Raw genomic sequence first — 18,261 nt, 5'->3', positions numbered from 1 at the left:
GTCTGTATGATTTACTTGCGCTAATTGTATTTAGGTCACAGCGTGTAACCATCTGTTTTTATATTGAATAATATCTTTTTGTGCTTTGGAACCACACTCAAAGTCTGAAAGCATTTATTTCTTGTGCGAATCATTACGCTGAATAGCAACAATTTTAGAAGGTATAGGCAGGAATCGATTGTTAGAAGGTATAGAAAGGCAGGAATCGATATACAGTACGCAGTAAGATTCACAGGCTCAGCAGCAAAGTCTGGCAACTATTGTATAACTAGTAAAATGGACCCGCCATATGCCAGGTCACCCACTCAGCTATTTTCTCACCCTGCTAGCACTCCTCTCTGGTGGTCTGTCCATTTCCATCGCTGCGGTGGGAGCTGTTGGAGGAAGGGGGCACCGCTGAGTCAGGACAGGTCACCGTCGATACATTTTTGGGAATTGTAATGGATGAGATTTTAGCTATAAGTATATACACTCTATATTAGTCACACTCAGGCAGTCTGTGCTGCCACTGCTGCTTAATGCGACTATACATACAGAGTATATGAAAGGAACAGCACACTCTGATGACACATGGCAGCTCCCACTCTGATGACACATGGCCGCTCCCACTCTGATCACACATGGCCGCTCCCACTCTGATCACACATGGCCGCACCCACACTGATCACACATGGCCCCTCCCACTCCGGTGACACATGGCCGCTCCCACTCCAATCACACATGGTCGCTCCCACTCCGATCGCACATGGCCGCTCCCACTCCGATAGCACATGGCCGCTCCCACTCTGATCGCACATGGCAGCTCCCACTCTGATCGCACATGGCAGCTCCTACTCTGATCGCACATGGCAGCTCCCACTCTGATCGCACATGGCAGCTCCCACTCTGATCGCACATGGCAGCTCCAATTATGATCACACATGGCAGCTCCCACTCTGATCACACATGGCAGCTCTGATTATGTGACAGCTCCTAGTCTGTCTCATAGTCACATGACCGCTTCCACTCTGATCATATGATAGTCCCTCCCACTCTATCTGATCACATGACACGTGCAAACTAAGCGGGTGACGTCATCACCACAACTGTCACTCCCAGCAACCCCCGCATGCCGGCTCCTGATTGGCAGTAGGGGCGGAAGTGTCTCCATGGTTGCCTGGAGAAACGAGAGAAGCTTCCGTATGACGGCGGCGGCGGGAGAGGGACATGACAGCCGGGAGATAGGATGAAGAGCCGGGGATGTAAGAGCGGAAAGGCGGCGAGCAGGAGAAAGAAAGGTACCGGCTGTTATCTACCCCAGTCCCCTGGGCAGGGACTGGGGGGAGTATCAGTCACAGTATAATGTGGGGGCACCTAGTTATATCCTGGGGTGAGGCAGTATCAGTATAATGTAGGGGCAGCTAGTGACTGGGCAGAGACTGGGGTAGTTATATCCTGGGGTGAGGCAGTTCCAGTATATTGTAGGGGCAGCTAGTGACTGGGCAGAGACTGGGGTAGTTATGTCCTGGGGCAGTATCAGTATATTGTAGGGGCAGCTAGTGACTGGGCAGAGACTGGGGTAGTTATGTCCTGGGGCAGTATCAGTATTTTGTAGGGGCAGCTAGTGACTGGGCAGAGACTGGGGTAGTTATGTCCTGGGGCAGTATCAGTATTTTGTAGGGGCAGCTAGTGACTGGGCAGAGACTGGGGTAGTTATATCCTGGGGTGAGGCAGTATCAGTATATTGTAGGGGCAGCTAGTGACTGGGCAGTGTTTGGGGCAGTTATATGCTGGGATGGGGCAGTATTGTTCCAGCAATTGAGAGTATCACATACAGCGGGTTTATGAATGTATTGTCAAATTTGTTTTATGACCCTCTGCCAGGATGCAGCCAATTAAATATACCCAAGAATATTGTTTTCCTAATAAATTTGCAAATTATTTTGCGTTGTGTGTAGCTTGTAATCAGCAAGTTGGATTTACAAAGATTGATATATTTTAATTATCTGTAAGACCTACATTTTGAACCTGCATGTCTCCGAGCAGTAATGCACAGCAGGCTAATCTAACTGTAAGGTTTGTAACTAATCCTTTGGCTTTATGCAAACTAAATAATGTATATTTTAGATACTTTGTATCCTACTGTACTTATGGCTTCCTGTTTGCAAAAGGACATAGGACCTTAGTCAGGCCTGGTTGCAAGCGCTGAGCGCTCACAACCAGGTCGATGTTGAGGCCCTGCGCACGCGCAGCGGCCGCACTGCGCGTGCGCAAGCCCGGAGCGAGAGAGAAAATCTCTCGCTCCGGAGCTCTCTACAAAAGGGGCGGCTGTCGATGGTAATCGACAGCTCGCCCTGTTTTGTAGGCGGGGCAGTGGCTACACAAACGGAGGCGTTCCTAACGGAACGCCTGCCGTTTTGTGGGCGGCTGCACTGACATCAGCAGTGGGGCTTGCGGTTGCCGAGACCCAACCTTAGGGTCTCATCGCAAGCCCCGATAGTCGCGATGGTCTTGACCATCGCGACCATCACCCTGGTCGGTCACTAAGGCTGTGGGTGGTAACCCACAGCTTAGCTAGCGACCAGGAGGCCGCACTTCAAAAAGGAAGCGGCCGCCCTCATTCAGAGCGAGCGGTCGCTTCTTGTGACCGCCTCTGAATGAGGGCCATAATGCTGATCTAATGAGATAAATAAGATCTGAACTGTGCATGATCTATATGATATACATGCTGGAATAATGATGGAAAGATACCAACAGAGAGAAAGAGAGAGATTACATATTATGGATAAATTTGGCACAGGAGAAAGGGAATTCCGATGTTTATACCTTTTTATGCACTTGTCTGATATGATGCATCATAAGTTTCATAATGTTTGTATCCTGCTGATTGTACACTTTGTATTTTTGGTTAATGTGTAAGACTTCAGTAATGCTGGGCATACACTATACCAGTGGTTCCCAAACTGTGTGCCTAGGCACCCTGGGGTGCCTCAGGTTGGTGGTCTAGCACAAAATCAAATTATTTATGGTCAATGTAATTTAAATTTGTGGACAAACAAAAGCACAAACCTGTCCACCACCACATAACTGACACTAAAGAGGACAGGTCAGCACAATTTACCTCACTACATTTTTTTTCTGAATTTCTCAATAACAAACATTTGGCTTAGGGGTGCCGTGAAAACAATGCTGTTACTCTAGGGCGCCGTGATTCAAAAAAGTTTGGGAACCACTGCACTATACAATTATCTGTCCAATCTGGCTGGTTGGAATGAAAACCTGGTAATGTATGGGAGCAAATGTCAATCGACCGCTTGCTCACAAACACTGGAAAACAGACAAAAATGGTCGTTCAGACAAATTGAATTTAACCAATTTGAACAATTGTTTTTTTGTACGTTTTCCAGTGTTTAAGACCATATGATCGACTGTCATTTGCTCCCATACACTACCAGGTTTTCATTCCAACCAGCCAGATTGGACAGATATCTGGCAGATAATTGTATAGTGTATGCCCAGCATTAGCGATAATTCTTTATAATAAGACTGAGAATTCTGCGGGGAAAACTTGGTACAGTTTGTCAGCAGAGATTTTAGTGTAATGGAAGAGAGCTTGCAGATGATGACCTGGGAGAAGCAAATGAGTATTAAAGGGATTAGAAGCTGAGCATTGTATAAACAATATAAGATCAAGGCAGTGGCCATCCCGATGAGTAGAGGAGTCCGTCCACTGGGAGAGAGGAGGTAAGAGAAGGTAGTTTGGAGAACCAATGAGAATGTGGATTATGAAATAAGATGTTGAAATCCTCTATGACGATGGTGGGGTTGTCCCGGGATAAGAAATGATGGAGCCAGGCAGATAAATGTTCAAGAAATTGTGGGTGTGATCCAAAGGGGTGATAGATGACAGCAACACACAGAGAAAAAGGGCTACCATTCCTGATGGGACACTTGGCGGAGCTGTGGATGAGACACTTGGCGGAGCTGTGGATGGGACACTTGGCGGAGCTGTGGATGAGACACTTGGCGGAGCTGTGGATGAGACACTTGGCGGAGCTGTGGATGGGACACTTGGCGGAGCTGTGGATGGGACACTTGGCGGAGCTGTGGATTGGGACACTTGGCGGAGCTGTGGATTGGGACACTTGGCGGAGCTGTGGATTGGGACACTTGGCGGAGCTGTGGATTGGGACACTTGGCGGAGCTGTGGATTGGGACACTTGGCGGAGCTGTGGATTGGGACACTTGGCGGAGCTGTGGATTGGGACACTTGGCGGAGCTGTGGATTGGGACACTTGGCGGAGCTGTGGATTGGGACACTTGGCGGAGCTGTGGATTGGGACACTTGGCGGAGCTGTGGATTGGGACACTTGGAAAAAGAGTCTTCCAACCCCACCTTCTTGTATGCTTCTTACCTTCTCCTTAATGTCATAGCTATGGTGTTTGTGTGGTCTGCCCATGGGTAGAATTTTATGCAGGAAGCTAAAGATGGCCGTATCGGGAATCTACACCCCTTCATATAACTGTATATAAAGCTTGAGAGTACAGAGGGGCATATCCAATTACCTGCGGGACTTCTCCCGCGAGTAATTGAGGCTCAAAAGTCCCGCTGCGCAGGGTTAAGCTGTTCAATAATATAGCTTTTTCCCCGCGCCATTAAAACAGCTCTCGCACGCGGGGACACACTGTTTCCGCGAGAAATGCGGAAACAGTGTGTTACTGCGTCTCGCGCGAGGCAGTAAAAGGCATATACACGCAGAATTTACCTCGCACCAACATGAGGTGCGAGGTACTGGCCGAAAGCGGGGATTCGCACATGGGAAATCCCCGCTAAATTTAATCCCACCCAGCGCGATAAATAGCCCTGGGTAAACCCCGCGGCTAATTGGATATGCCCATAGGCTTCTGGCTGGTGTTGCTAGATCAGGTCTTGGCATCCGCACCATCGAGCAACAGGATTCTTTATGGATGCAGCGAAGTCACAAGGTTTCAAATCTTACCTATATGAATTCCTATTTAACCTTTATACCATAAAGTCGCTATTTAGCGTTGCGTACTCATATGAAATAATCGCTTTCCAGACTTTGAGTGTGGTTCCAAAGCACAAAAGTTATTATTCACATAAAAGCATATAGTTACATGCCTTGATCTATAACACAATTAGCGCAAAGGTTATACAAAATGCAAGGTACATACGCATGCGCTCTGGATCCAGATTTCAGGGCATCAACTATGAAACCTCCGCCAACAGAAAGAAAAGATAACTAACTACCAGGTCCAGTGTGCCTGCATATGTACCCTTGCAGAGTTAGGCAATACAATAGAACATGTTGGCATAATCCCATTGGTTCTTCTGTTACGATACAGTTCATAGGTCAGTTTGTATTGTAATAGTTCAGCCTCCATCAGCTCTTTGTGTGTGTTTTCCCACCGAAGAACAAGTCTAAACTGGCTAATAAACATTACATTACAGAGTACATTTCAATGCCTATCTCTCTATGATCCATAATTCGCAGACGCATGTTGCGATCTTCTTGCCGATGGGACCGTAAGTCTGCAAATAAAAAGTGGTTTAGAATAGCACCAAACACGGTCTGCTTATCATGTCCTAACCCTTAGATATCAAATACATGCAATTCACAATAGATTTGATAACGTATAAAACCTTTAATATTAGCCTCAATGCTAGGGAGCCTTTTTGTGTAAGTATGCAATGCGTCAGTGTGCGGATATTGCGTATAGTCGCTAATATGCGTGGTGCGTTTTACGTGTAGAGTGCTTTGCTAAACAGCACAACTGTGCTCTGTACGTCTTATATATTATATGTATGATTTAATGTGCGTATGGGGTATGGTGGGATTTTAATCAATATGCGGTAGCAATGTAGTCGCACGATGCTAATAGCATATTCGTATCGCACACAATGGTTTCATGCTGACGACGCAAAATGGCGTCGTCAGGGGCAAAATAAAATGGCGTCGTGCCGATTTAGATTTTCCTATTTAGGTCTCAGCCAACCATCCGGCTTCGGCACCTTATGTGGAAGTGATATGTAGCCCCATGACCAGAGGATGAGGTAAAAAAAGGGCCTGACCAAAAACTTACTGTTACCCATGGAGATAGCCACTGACTGTGGAAGCATCAGCACACAAACACTTTGCCGTGGTGCAGCAACCTGGGCGTAGTACAAGGCACTCATTGTATAACGAGAAAAGCATCTATTATGGGTGCACTTACTAAAATATAACATTTATTAGTGTATTAAAAGTAGATAATCTAAGTTATAAAACCAAATCCAAATAAACAACAACATTTTTTGTTAAAGATAACAGAGAATAGTGTTTATAGTTAGAAAAATTGTGTGAGAATAAAATGTTAATGTTCCGCTGTGTGTATGTGTGTATATATATATATATATATATTCCAGCTTCTTTTATGATTATGTTGTGTGTTTGCAATATGGTGAATAAAGAACTCAAATTATCTCTACAGCGTATTACAATGTTTTATTACTCAGATAGGGTATCAGAGAGTGCCCCTTACTGATTAATCAGATTGGTATGTGTATTAGAACACTGTCACAGATGATTAGCTAATAATTAGTAGTGGTCTCCAATTACGTTACGGAGCCTCATATCTCCATAGATTTGTAATATAGGTGTCTATCAATATAATTCTTTTATTTGTATCATGGACTAAAGCCAGGTTCACACTATAAGATGTGTCGTTCTGTTGCGGATCGCATGGTGCGTAGTCATTACTGTGCGCGCAAGTCGGTTGTTCATCGCATCGTCCCATCTGCTGTGCTTCACAGATACGATACAATGAATGACGCCATGTTGCTACATACAAGCATGTAACGATAAATTGATAGTTCGTGTAGCCTGCAAGACGCGTGCAATATATCGTTACCTCGCGTTGCGCAGTGGCTGGGTACACACATTGTATAGTGTGTGCCCAGCTTTAATGCATAACGGGCATTGTGTTCATTCTGGGTCCGACGTCGGTCCTAGAGAAAGAGCACATCTGCGCGCGCCCGAAAAGGGGATGTGGCCAAGGAAAAGTGGGGGTGTCTTTAAGGCGCATCCCTTTTTCGTCACTCTTGGGGTCGTGCCCGTCACTTGCGGACATGCTGGGCTGCCCCAAGCGCTGCTATCAGTGTGAATGGATGCTGGGCGCATGCGGTGACCGCTTCACTGCTGTTTTCCCCACCCGTGGGACACTGCGCCCCACCGAAGGGCAGGGTGCTTTTTCCCCTTTAGAAATAGGGCAGGGCGCGGCGCCCCACTAAAACAGCCTAGTGGGAACGCTACGGGCATATCTATCAAGGCAGTTTTTATAAAATTATGCAGGAACTATAGTTTCGGTGCTATGTCTTCATAGCTTAATGCAGGCGTTTTCACAGTAGTCTCCTGCAAAAAGCTAATTATTGGTGCTAATTGCTGCCCCCATTGTTATCAAAGTGGGCTATGATGTGACCCCATGTACCAAACTCTGCTTTTCGGATTTTGTACCTACGACATAAACCACTTTATGCCTATGGAGACATTCTCACTGCAGCCTCCATCTGACTCCCGAACCTGGCACTGTTGGCATGCACAGTGTTAGATTTCCCGGAGGGTTCTTTCAAAAGGCTCCTCCGGTAACCCCGGATGTATCTCCCAGGGACAGCGGTTATTGATACCGCCGTCCCTGCAAGTTATCTTTAGTACATAGAAGGGATAATCATGTAAAAAGATCCCCACTGCTATGTACATTAAAAACAATTGCGGCACCCCTGCGATTCTTTGTACCTAGGCCCAGTAGCAGTATTGGGTTGTAAATAAATGTGTTAATGAGTAGTGGGCAGTTTTTAGGGGGGGATACAATTAAGCGCTACACACATAAGAGGTTACTATTGTACCTCGCTATTTATTGATAATGTTACATTAACATGAAAAGGGAACCTCAACGCTAACTGAATCTACTCCTTGACCTAGGGGTGCAGTGATTCTGGGACAATAAGGGTGCTTTGAACCGAGAAAGTTTAGGAACCACTGACCTATATCCAACCTACCCCAGTGTTACTACTATTTGCATCAGCACTATCTGGTTTTGCATGTTTGAAAAATAAAACAGCTAATGATTACTACTAACATGATCATCAGCAGACTATTAATCTCATGCTGTTATGCAACGATACACCGTATCAATATTTGCAACAAGATTTACTTCTTTACTTGTAATGCAACATATAACTGATACAACTAGTGTTACAATTTGGATTCTCTTTCAGAGATCTTGGAAAACGTCTTTCGATGTGTAATATATGCCTCTTACCAATTTGAAATACAACAACTTCCTATTTATTAAATCTACACACACTAAAGAATAAAATCTATGCCATATTCCAATGCTGTAGAACAAGTATATGAGAACACTTGACTATACAAGTAAATATAACTTCTCATAGAAAAGATAATAATATTTCAGGACTAATGGGGTCCAACTGAACAGATCATTCCGAAGCGTCTGGCAATACTGCTACTTTTTGCTTAAGATACGACTCTGAAATGAGGGTAAATTTACTAAAGGTCGGTTTGCGGTTTTCTGTGACTTTGCAAATCGCCCATTTACTAAAGTCAAAACCGCCAGAAAACTGACCAAAAATCTGACTGTAGAACATCTAGACAACTAAAGAAACCAGAGATTGACTAATAGTCTGTTTTAAAACCCGATGGCAAAAGGACAGCAAACCCGCCTAATCAATAGACCTGTCTGAGGCGATTTTGGGAGGAACACTGCACAGATCAATATGATCTGTGCAGCCTTTTTTATGTTAAAAAGTGAAGAAAGAGTTAAAAAAAAAAAAAAAAAGTGTGCCCACCCAAATTAGTAGCCAGCCCTGAACTACTCAACCTGAGCTGGTATGAGAAAATATAGGGAGAAAACAGTGTGGGGTTCCCCTACTTTTTTATAAACATTACCAAGCTGAACCAGCCGGGGGAGATAATGCCATAGCAGGGGGTACAAGCATGGGGTCCCCCTGCCATCACATTAACCAGTCCCAAACTGGTCAGCCCAGAGCTAGAATTCCTCGGAAAGGGGGGGCCCTATTCCCTACACCCCTGATGGCGGTGGGTGCGGGGTTAATAGTAATAAAATAGTAAATAATGTTTGTTACAGTTGGTCTACAAGTCCCAAGCAGCCACCTTTGCATGACGGCACTTGTGGGACAACAAGTGCCAGCATGCCCGGACATTAAGGGTCTGCTGGCACTTGTAAAGAAAATATTAATATGGGAGGAAGGTTTCACTAGGGAGCTTGTGGTAAGGAGAGTGACGAGAGGTCGGTCCATGCTGCCCTAATGTGGATGTATAGATGATATAGTGTCATCACTTAATGATTGAAGGTGCGTTGGCTGTTACTTCTGTGCAAGCTATTATTTGGTGCAATGTGATTTTGGCGAATACTCAGCACAACCATTTTGTGTTTTGTTTCATTGGTCAAACTTGCAGCAACCTGGGTGTTCTTTGTACCGTCCTAATCATGAAATAACACACTGGGCATCATGTAGCACAATACAGCCGATGCGAAACCCTCTGTGGTTGTTATTTTTAGCTTGATTTGTGTAGGTGCAACTAAGTTTTGATTAAAGTGCATGGGTGTCCTAGGAAGAGGTCTTACCCAGCGATGAAAGCAGTTGGGCAGAGTTATGGTGCGTACACACGGTAAGATCAGTTAGCGATAACGATATCGCTGATTGATCGTTCTGTACCTTCCCGGTGTCCTGGATGATCGTTATCATTCATCCAGCACACCACCAACCCACCAACGACGGGCCAACGATCGCAGGTCTCTATGTAACCTGCTCGATATCGTGATCATTCATATCGTGCATTTTTATCGTATCGTGTGTACGCATCATCAAAATAGGTACACACTATAGATTATCTGTCCAATCTGGCTGGTTGGAATGAAAATCTAGTAATGTTTGGGAGGACAATCAACCATTTGTTCCCAAACACTGGAAAGCAGACAAAAAAGGTCGTTCAGACAAATTGGTCAAATCTGTTTGACTTAACCAATTTGTCTGACAGTTTTTGTCCGTTTTTCCAGCGTTTGGGACGATTGTCATTTGCTCCCGTACATTACCAGGTTATCGTTCCAACCAGCCAGCTTGGACAGATAATTTAATGCTGGGTACACACTAAACAGATATATCTGCAGATAATGGTTGTTTGTACACACTGAACAACCATGATCTGTGTTCAGTGCGTAGGAGGGGGTGGGTACCGCTGGCCGGGGGGGGGGCGCCCCCTCCCTGCGGCTGTCGCATGTGTACGGGCGATCTGCGGACTACCCGTACACACTTGCCAAAGGACAGATATGTCTGTGAACGACCTATTGCGGGTACACTCTGGCCGATGGGCAGCAGATATATTGGCCGATCAATTGATCGGCCAATATATCTGTCAGTGTGTACATAGATTTAGGCTGTTCTTTGCTAAGTGCTGTCTAGTTTGGCGGCGAGGTGCAAATCAATATTTCATTTTAAGAAGCAAGTTTTATTTTTATTGTTAGGGCGTTCCGTAACGCAGTCCTGATATCCCTTCATTTAGGATAAATGTAAAACTTAGATGAGTCTAAATCCAGGGCTATTTTTTCCTTGTTTTGTGGTATATAACAAAGATTTATATATTTTAATTTTTCTGGCTGATATATATTTAAAGTTTTTAGAAGAATATGTAAAAGAGTATTTTAAACGGTAATCTCTTGTTTGGTGTCCTAGTATTTATAAATGTTCCAGCCTGGTGTCATATCTATTGGTTTTTAGCATCTGTTCCTCTGCCTTGTGTTTGTAGAAGCTACAGACGTTTGCCCATCAACTAGTCTCCCACCCCTCGTAGAGGGCCAGCTCCGGTGTTTCCTGAGGATAACCGTCAGTAAGATTCTCTGGACAGTGTCTAAGCCCCCACAATATGTCGTTGTAAGACTCCGTTGGTGGGGGGAGACATCCGATGGCACCATCTTCCACCCAAGGGACACTTCACACACTGACCAAAAGGGAGCTAAAACAACAACCCGATATGCTATTCGCTGTGGACCTAAGCAGCTAACCTCATATCTTACAGGTTAGCCCTACAGACTGTATCCTCTGACTTACACTAAACATTGTATGGCACAAATTGGACTGGTCTTCGGCTAACATGTTGACAGTAAACCAAGTTCCTGGTTCTATCAAGTCCTCTTAGTATAAAGCCGGCTACACGCTAAAGCGATTTTCCTAGCAATCCGATAAACAGTATGATTTTAGAGTTCCCACTAGACTGCGGGCAGGGCGCTGAAGGTGCTGGCAGGGAGTCCCTGCGCGCCCTCCTGAAAAGGGGGCGTGTCAGGCCAGGGAGGAGGTGTGCCCTTGTGACATGCCTCCAATTTGTCACACTCGGGGGCGTGCCCAGCACTTACCGAGGTGCAGGGCTTCCCCCGAGCTCTCCAGTCACAGGGAATAGATGGCGTGCACATGCACGCTGCATCTATTCGCCCGACGGTGATCGCTCACCGCAACGTGTCCCACCAGATGCTATCCGTGGGTGGAGAAGGTTCAGGGCAGGATGTTTTAGAGGGATGCCACTAAAAGGGCAGGGCACATTTTGTCTTTTTAAAATCGGGCAGGGCACCGTGCCCTGCTAAAACAGCGGGAACACTACGATTTTGCTGCCAGTGACGCTCTCGATATCGGTGCTACAACATACTAAGTTAGTAAAAAAGTGCTGATTTTCACAGTAATTCATGTACGCCCACAAAGATGATGACATAAGCCAAAAATTTTGGAGGAAATAGGGTCCGATTATCGGGAATGCCCACACACGACATGATATCGTTACATATATCAGAATTTCTGAGCGCTCGTAAAATTGTAGCCAAGTGTTTCTGGCCCATTTTCTCTGCGTTTCTGCAACTCCAGCCTGCACACTACACGAAAATCAAGCTGATCAACGGAAAATTGACTGATCGGGTTGGTAATTGTATAGTGTGTACCATCTTTAGGTTGTTGTAGGTTTACATTAACTGCACCTGTGTCATGATCGTACTTCCTGTGTGCTGTATCTATACCGTTATCCTAACTAACGTGCTCTCGCCTCTTGCAGACATGGGCGCACTTGTGTTAGAGGTCATGACCAGACTGGACCACCTGCCTATTGGTCGTGCACAAATCAATCAGATCTCGCATCTCTCCCCAACGCACCCACTCAACGGCTTCTTCACAGTTGTTTCCCCAACGTCAGAGAAAATGGGAGAACTACAGGTGAGAATATGGGAACACATATCATTGACTTGGCTGTTGTGATATGCTGGCACTTGTAGTTCAAGTACAGTGAAGCTAATTGATAGCTGTATTTGCTTTGCTGTAGGTGTCTGTGGCCCTGGAACCTCTGTGTGAGACGTATGACAGCAGTAGCTCTATCCCGAACACCGATATCAGCCTGGACACTGCACTGTCTGGTCCCCTGGCTAAGGCAGACTCATTACAGCCCAGAAAACTGTCTGTGATGTCTTCAGGCAGCAGCAAGTTATCCACCCCCAGGTAATCGGGATACTTAGTGTGAATCGGAGTGATCCTGTCACCCCCACATCGTTTGAAGCTGTACGTTCATTCCAGCACAATAACTTCTATGTACATACAGAGCAAAACATGTTGTACTGTGCAGGGTGCACATTTTTGCATGCAGAACATTTGTAGTATTTTTATTGTTGGTGTTAGTAGGAGTATTTTAGTATTCGAATTATGGATACATTATTACTTATATTATCCGTTTGTAAAGTGTTACAGTGCTGTCTTGTTCCTAGTCCCTCATTCAGTATTTCCCTACGCTAGTCCTCAGGGCACCCTAACAGTGTATACTTTCCAGAACCTCTTACAGAATCACTGCTAAAATAATTAGCACCACCTGGAACTGTGTTCCCTCCAGGTGATCTGGAAAACATGCACTGTTATGGTGCAGTGAGAATTGGATTTTATAAACGTTACGCTGAGTGTTGTGTATTTGCCTGAATTCTTTCAACTCTTGTAGGGGCAGAGATCACTTGTACTTCAAAGAAAACGCAGAGCCTAACGAGGAGCTGTGTAAGGGATCACAGGATCACTTCAACCAAGAAGATGTCCATGTATGTGAAATTCATCCCTCCACTGGTGTAACACAGGAGAGATCTAGCGCTGAGGTGACCAGAGGTGACCCCAGTGCAGCGTCTGCACCTGCTGCTAAGGATTTGCTTACAGGTGAGGGGGAAGACGGGCGTCAGAGCACCCTCGGGTCTGTTTCTGAGCCGGTGCTGTAAGTTATTACACATAACGCCGGTGTGTTTGATTCTTCCCGGCCAGCGCAGCATAGAAGAAGGTCTAGTGATCTTCTAAATGTTAAAACCCCAAAGCTGATGACAGCGGTAAGTCCATCCAGGCGCTGGGAAGTGGTTGGGGCTTCAGCCCATTTACGTTCAGTATCCTGACACAGGGGATGTCGGCGCTTAGAATACCGGCGCAAGAATCCCGACAACTGTCAGAATGCCGGCGCTGTCATCCTGATCGCCGGTATCCCAAAGGTAAGTAGCAGGGTTGGGTGGAGGGCTAGGGGTTAGGCACTAGGGGGAGGATTAGGGTTAGGAACTAGGGAAGGTTAGCTTTAGGGTGCGAGGAGGAGGGATTACGTTTAGGGACTAGGGGGCAGGTTAGGTTCAGGCGCCGGGGAGGTAGGCTTAGGGTAGAGAGAGAGGGAGGGTTAGGATACCTACCGACAGGTGTCAGCATCCTAACCTTGTCGGAATGCCGGCGACTGGATTTTGACTGCCGGGATACCGAGCGCCTTTTTTTCACCTGAGCGACTTTGAGTATATTTTTTATTTTTTCCATTTGACGATACAAGGCAGCTGGATGCTGCATTCATTTGTTTCTCATTTATCCATGGAGGACACTGCACACAGTGGGGTAGTGTGTGGTGTGAATAGCTTAGGCACTCCTCCATCTACCCCGACCTGACCTTCTGGCATCAGTTTGTGTTCGTTCCCGAGTGAGCCGGCGGGCTGCGCTGCTCTGCTCTGCAGCTTCACTTATGTAGAATTTTTGCGCTGTTCTTGTTCTTACCTTTTGGCGTCCCTTAGCAGCTGCTACGGAAGCATTTGGGGCAATTGCCTCCCTTGTGGAATTCGCTCCAGCTTCCGCAGGTTGTGCCCACGGTCCCCAGAGCCTCCGTTTCATTGGGTCAGGGTTCCACACTGTGCTCCGGCGATGTGACAAAAAGGTAGTTTGTTCCTTGAGCTGTAGCAGTAGTCTCGGTTCTCATCCTCCGAGCTGGAACTCCATTAGGGGGGCTGTGCCAGGCTGGGAGGGGGCAGGCAGCGGCTTTTTCTGAAGTACCACACCTAGGCAAAGGGGAAGCAACTGGGGCAGCTGATCTATCGGCAGGGGTTCATAAAGTATCTTTGGGGTTGGCAATGGAATTGTACTTTGGCACAAACTTCCAGACATCTCTATAAAAATTTGGACTTGCTTTCGGGGGAGGGGGGGGGTCAGATATTCTCGACATGGGACGGCTGTGGACAAACGTTTGTTTCATTTTCCTTATGGTGCGCCAAGTACAGCACTTCTGCCATCTCCATCTGGCACTGGTCAGGGCGAATTAGTGGACCTGCCTTACAACATGTCAGTACTTGCGCGACTCGCTGTCTGTCATCCAGGTATCGCTGTTCAAAGTTCAAGTCCCCTATATGCTGACAACTCCCACCTTTATCTCCACCCCTGACATCTCGCCCTCTGGGTCTGGTTCAGAGCCGGACGCTATTTGCGCTCGCTCGTTCAGAAAAAGGGGGTGGCTATTCAAATGAACCGTTCACTCTTTGCGGTCTAACGCCTATAAGTCTGAACGAGCGAACAAAGCTTGCGGTCGTAATTTTGAAAAAGACGCCCCCTGGCCGCTCGCACCATACGTCATGATCGCTATTTATTTGATTAATTGAGTACATCCAACACCGTATGAACTGCTCGCTATTCTTGTGGCTGTTTTTTCCTACCACTATATTGTGAGCAGTTCTGACTATAAAACAACCAAGTGACGTGGTCAATGACGCTGCTGTATTAATTATACACACCCTTAAAACACCCGTTTTGACCTTTAAGCACGCCTGCGTTCTGATCTCCACTCCCCGTTTACAAGCACCTTCCCCTGTTACCACCCACATACGCCTCATTCTGTCACTCAAAATAGCAGGCACTCGCTATATAGCGTACAAACGATTTTCGGCCGCACTGGCTGGTTCGCGCATGCGTATTACAATCCGTACGCACGTGCAGATTTGCGAACATCGCTCGGAACGAGCGAACAGCCGCTTACGAGCGGCTCTGAATGAGACCCTCTGTCCTCTCCCGAGTTCCCAACTGTCCATTGGCCTTTCTCCTCTTGGATGTAACAATGCCACCTGAAACTTAACATCTATAAAACCAAAGTCAGCCTTCGCCCCCCCCCCCCCCATCTTACTCTCTGTTGACAACACCTCCCTCCCGAGTCCGCTATCTGTGTCATGACTCCGCCCTCTCATTCTCTCTCTCACCCCCCCGCGTTCCCCCCTTTCAGTCCATCGCCCACGCCTGCCACTTTTACCTGCGCAATGTTTACAGGATCAGCCCCTTTCTCATCCTGGAGGCCACCACAACTATCAACCTTCTCTCCCTCTCTCTGGACTTACCCCTCTCTCACCTCTTCAATCCATCCTCAACTCCACTGCCCAGCTCATTTTCCTCCCTCACCTCCTGGCTGTCAGACTCCACTGGCTGCCAATACTACACTAAATTCAGACACCACTTACTCACCCCACTCAAAAGGCCTTCACCCACTCCCTGCCCCCCCCCCCCCACCTCTCCAATATCATCTCCGCTCACACTCCCTGTCACCCGCCCAGTCAACAACCACTTCCTCACCTCCCCCCTGATCACTTCCTGTCACTCCCACCTTCATGACTTCTCCTGTGCTGCTCCCGTCCTCTGGAGTACCTGCCCTCCCCTGATCAGTCATCCAGCCCTAAAAACTCACCTTTCTACTGAAGCCTACCTCACCTTCTCCTTCCACATTGTCCTTTAGAATGTAAGCTCTTGTGAGCAGGGCCCTCACCCCATGTTTTGTTACACAAGGGTTTGTTTGTTTGTTTGTTTATCACAATCCGTTATTTCTTGTTCACAAGCAGACAGACCAGTATACCGTAGATTAGTAAGTGTGCGGCTTTGTGTTTCTACTTCAGGGTCCATAGGGTATCCACAGGATACCTTGGGTATAGGTGTGATGTCAGTTGCAGGGCACCAAAGAGTTAAGCTTTCAGCCTCCCAGGATGCACTAGGTCCCCCTCCTATACCCCGCCCCCGGGCCAAGGCACCTCAGTTTAGTTTGGTGCCCGGCCGGCGTCTGGTGCACCTGTCGGAGTGGGGGCTAGAAGAGCCCCTGAAGCTTTCTTCAGTGCAGCTGTGGCTGCACATCTGGATGTACAGCATGGACAGTCAGTCCTGACGTCCATGCTGTCTTCCCTACACCCCCGCCGGTACCAGAACGCCGGTACCGATCCGGGGATGCTGGTGAGCATCTGGGGTCACAGCTAGCGGTGACCCCAGATGTTCCGGACCATGGCCGGATCCAAGGGGGACAAAGGTAAGCAGCGGGGTCCCGCGGTGGGTCCCCGCTGGTCACATGGTCCTAAATCCCCAGGCAGGGGGCTCCCTGGGGACTGGCTGCAGCGTGGAGCCAGGTACTGAACCTGCGCTTTCCACTACCCCCTGGGACAGCGGACCGCAGCAGAGCGGTAGCGCTGCGGCGTCCCAGGGGTTAAATGCATGCCAGGGGAGCGCGCCTTCCCTGTCTCACAGCCGGCGCCTCCCCCGCTGCACACAGCCCTCTCTGCACTGTGCTGACTGGTCCTGTGTCAGCGCTCCTCCCCCAGGCCAGCTTCTCTCTGCTCCTCGGCGGCCATCTTCTCTGCAACGCATGGTGAACGCTGCTGGAAGTCTGGAAGGAAGCATCGTGGTCTGGGTCCCCCCGCATACCTCTCCTCCGCTGTGGCTCAGGTCTGTGTATGCAGCGCTGTGTCCTACCAGGCCCTGTGTCTGTGCAGGGTGGTCTCTCGCCTATTTAATACTTAATTGGTGAGAGAGGTCACATACGTGGTGCCATCATGTCTGAAAGTGATTTTCCCCTCCGGCTACAGTGTACCACGTGCAAAGTACCGTTAGCGGAGGGGGAGGGTAGCGCGGAGGGCCTTTGCCGGCAGTGTTTGTCCATGGCGCGGCCTATTACGGTTACAGCACCGGTACAGGAGCCGCCCTGGGCTTGTTTCGCTCAGGCGTTAACAGCTTTAGTGGGCCAGTTAGCTCCGCAGCCCGCGTTTACTCCGATGGGTTTGTCCCAGCAGTCTGTAGTGTCGTCACCCATGCAGGGGTTCCCACGACAATTGGTGGTACCCCACAGTCTCCCTATTTCCCCGCTCCCGGGTTCTCAGGAGCCAGCATGGGTTAACTCCCTGACGAGTTCTGTACAGCACTTGTCGGATGTGTTGCAAGGGGAGTCTGTGATGCGGCCTCATAAAAGGACGGTGGCGTCTCTGTCGGCTCCTTATGAGGATGACGAGGGGACGTCTGATGATGGGGAGATTCTGGATCCTTACGATCAGGAACCTCTCCATACTAAGGACGCTGATGCTAAGTCCAAAGTATATATTCCTGGACTTATTCGGGCGGTCCGCACAGCCTTGGTGATTGAGGACGAAGTTCCCCCAGCGGCTAAATCTAAGTATGCCTTTTTCAAAGATGTGAAGGGCGATGCCACAGTCTTTCCTCTTTCGGGTCAGTTGGTGGACCATTTAGAGGAGGCGTGGAAACAACCTGGCAAAAGATACCAGCCGCAGAGACGCCTGGCGGTGGCTTATCCGTTCGCGGATAATTATTTTGCTAAGTGGGAATCCCCTCCACAGGTGGATTCTCACGTGACCCGTCTTGTCCGTAGTGCCACATTGCCGATGCCATCCATGTCCTCCCTTAAGGATGCTACGGACCGCAAGGTAGAAATCTGCCTGAAGTCCGCTTATTCCCTTGCAGGGGGGGCAGCACGGCCGGCTATGGCCATTTGCTGGGTTGCCAGAGCGATGGAGCGCTGGGCGGATTCATTAGAGGCTTCTTTTGAATCCGACTGTCCGGCCGAACAGGCGGAGTTGATTGGCAATCTCCGTGATTCGGCCACCTACATCAACGAGGCGGCTCTAGACATTAGTACT

General features: G+C 47.9%; 1 protein-coding gene across 2 annotated transcripts in view; it reads left to right on the top strand.

The window, feature by feature from the left end:
* The first annotated feature begins 1,101 nt into the window (after positions 1-1,101).
* The window catches only part of C2CD3 (C2 domain containing 3 centriole elongation regulator), a 96,526-nt gene continuing 79,366 nt past the window's right edge, over positions 1,102-18,261 (top strand). The window contains exons 1-5 of one of the 2 annotated variants that reach the window (XM_088445840.1): positions 1,102-1,277; positions 10,824-11,093; positions 12,111-12,268; positions 12,375-12,547; positions 13,035-13,240. In XM_088445840.1, the coding sequence (XP_088301966.1) occupies positions 1,226-1,277; positions 10,824-11,093; positions 12,111-12,268; positions 12,375-12,547; positions 13,035-13,240 (859 nt within the window). In that variant the 5' untranslated portion in view covers positions 1,102-1,225. The remainder of the gene's footprint in view (positions 1,278-10,823; positions 11,094-12,110; positions 12,269-12,374; positions 12,548-13,034; positions 13,241-18,261) is intronic. The other variant, XM_088445841.1, reaches the window with a different exon arrangement.

Source organism: Taudactylus pleione, unplaced genomic scaffold (assembly GCF_031769625.1).
Source record: "Taudactylus pleione unplaced genomic scaffold, aTauple2 ptg000390l, whole genome shotgun sequence".
In the NCBI taxonomy this organism is placed as follows: domain Eukaryota; kingdom Metazoa; phylum Chordata; class Amphibia; order Anura; family Myobatrachidae; genus Taudactylus; species Taudactylus pleione.
This window is presented reverse-complemented; position numbering and strand designations above follow the sequence as displayed.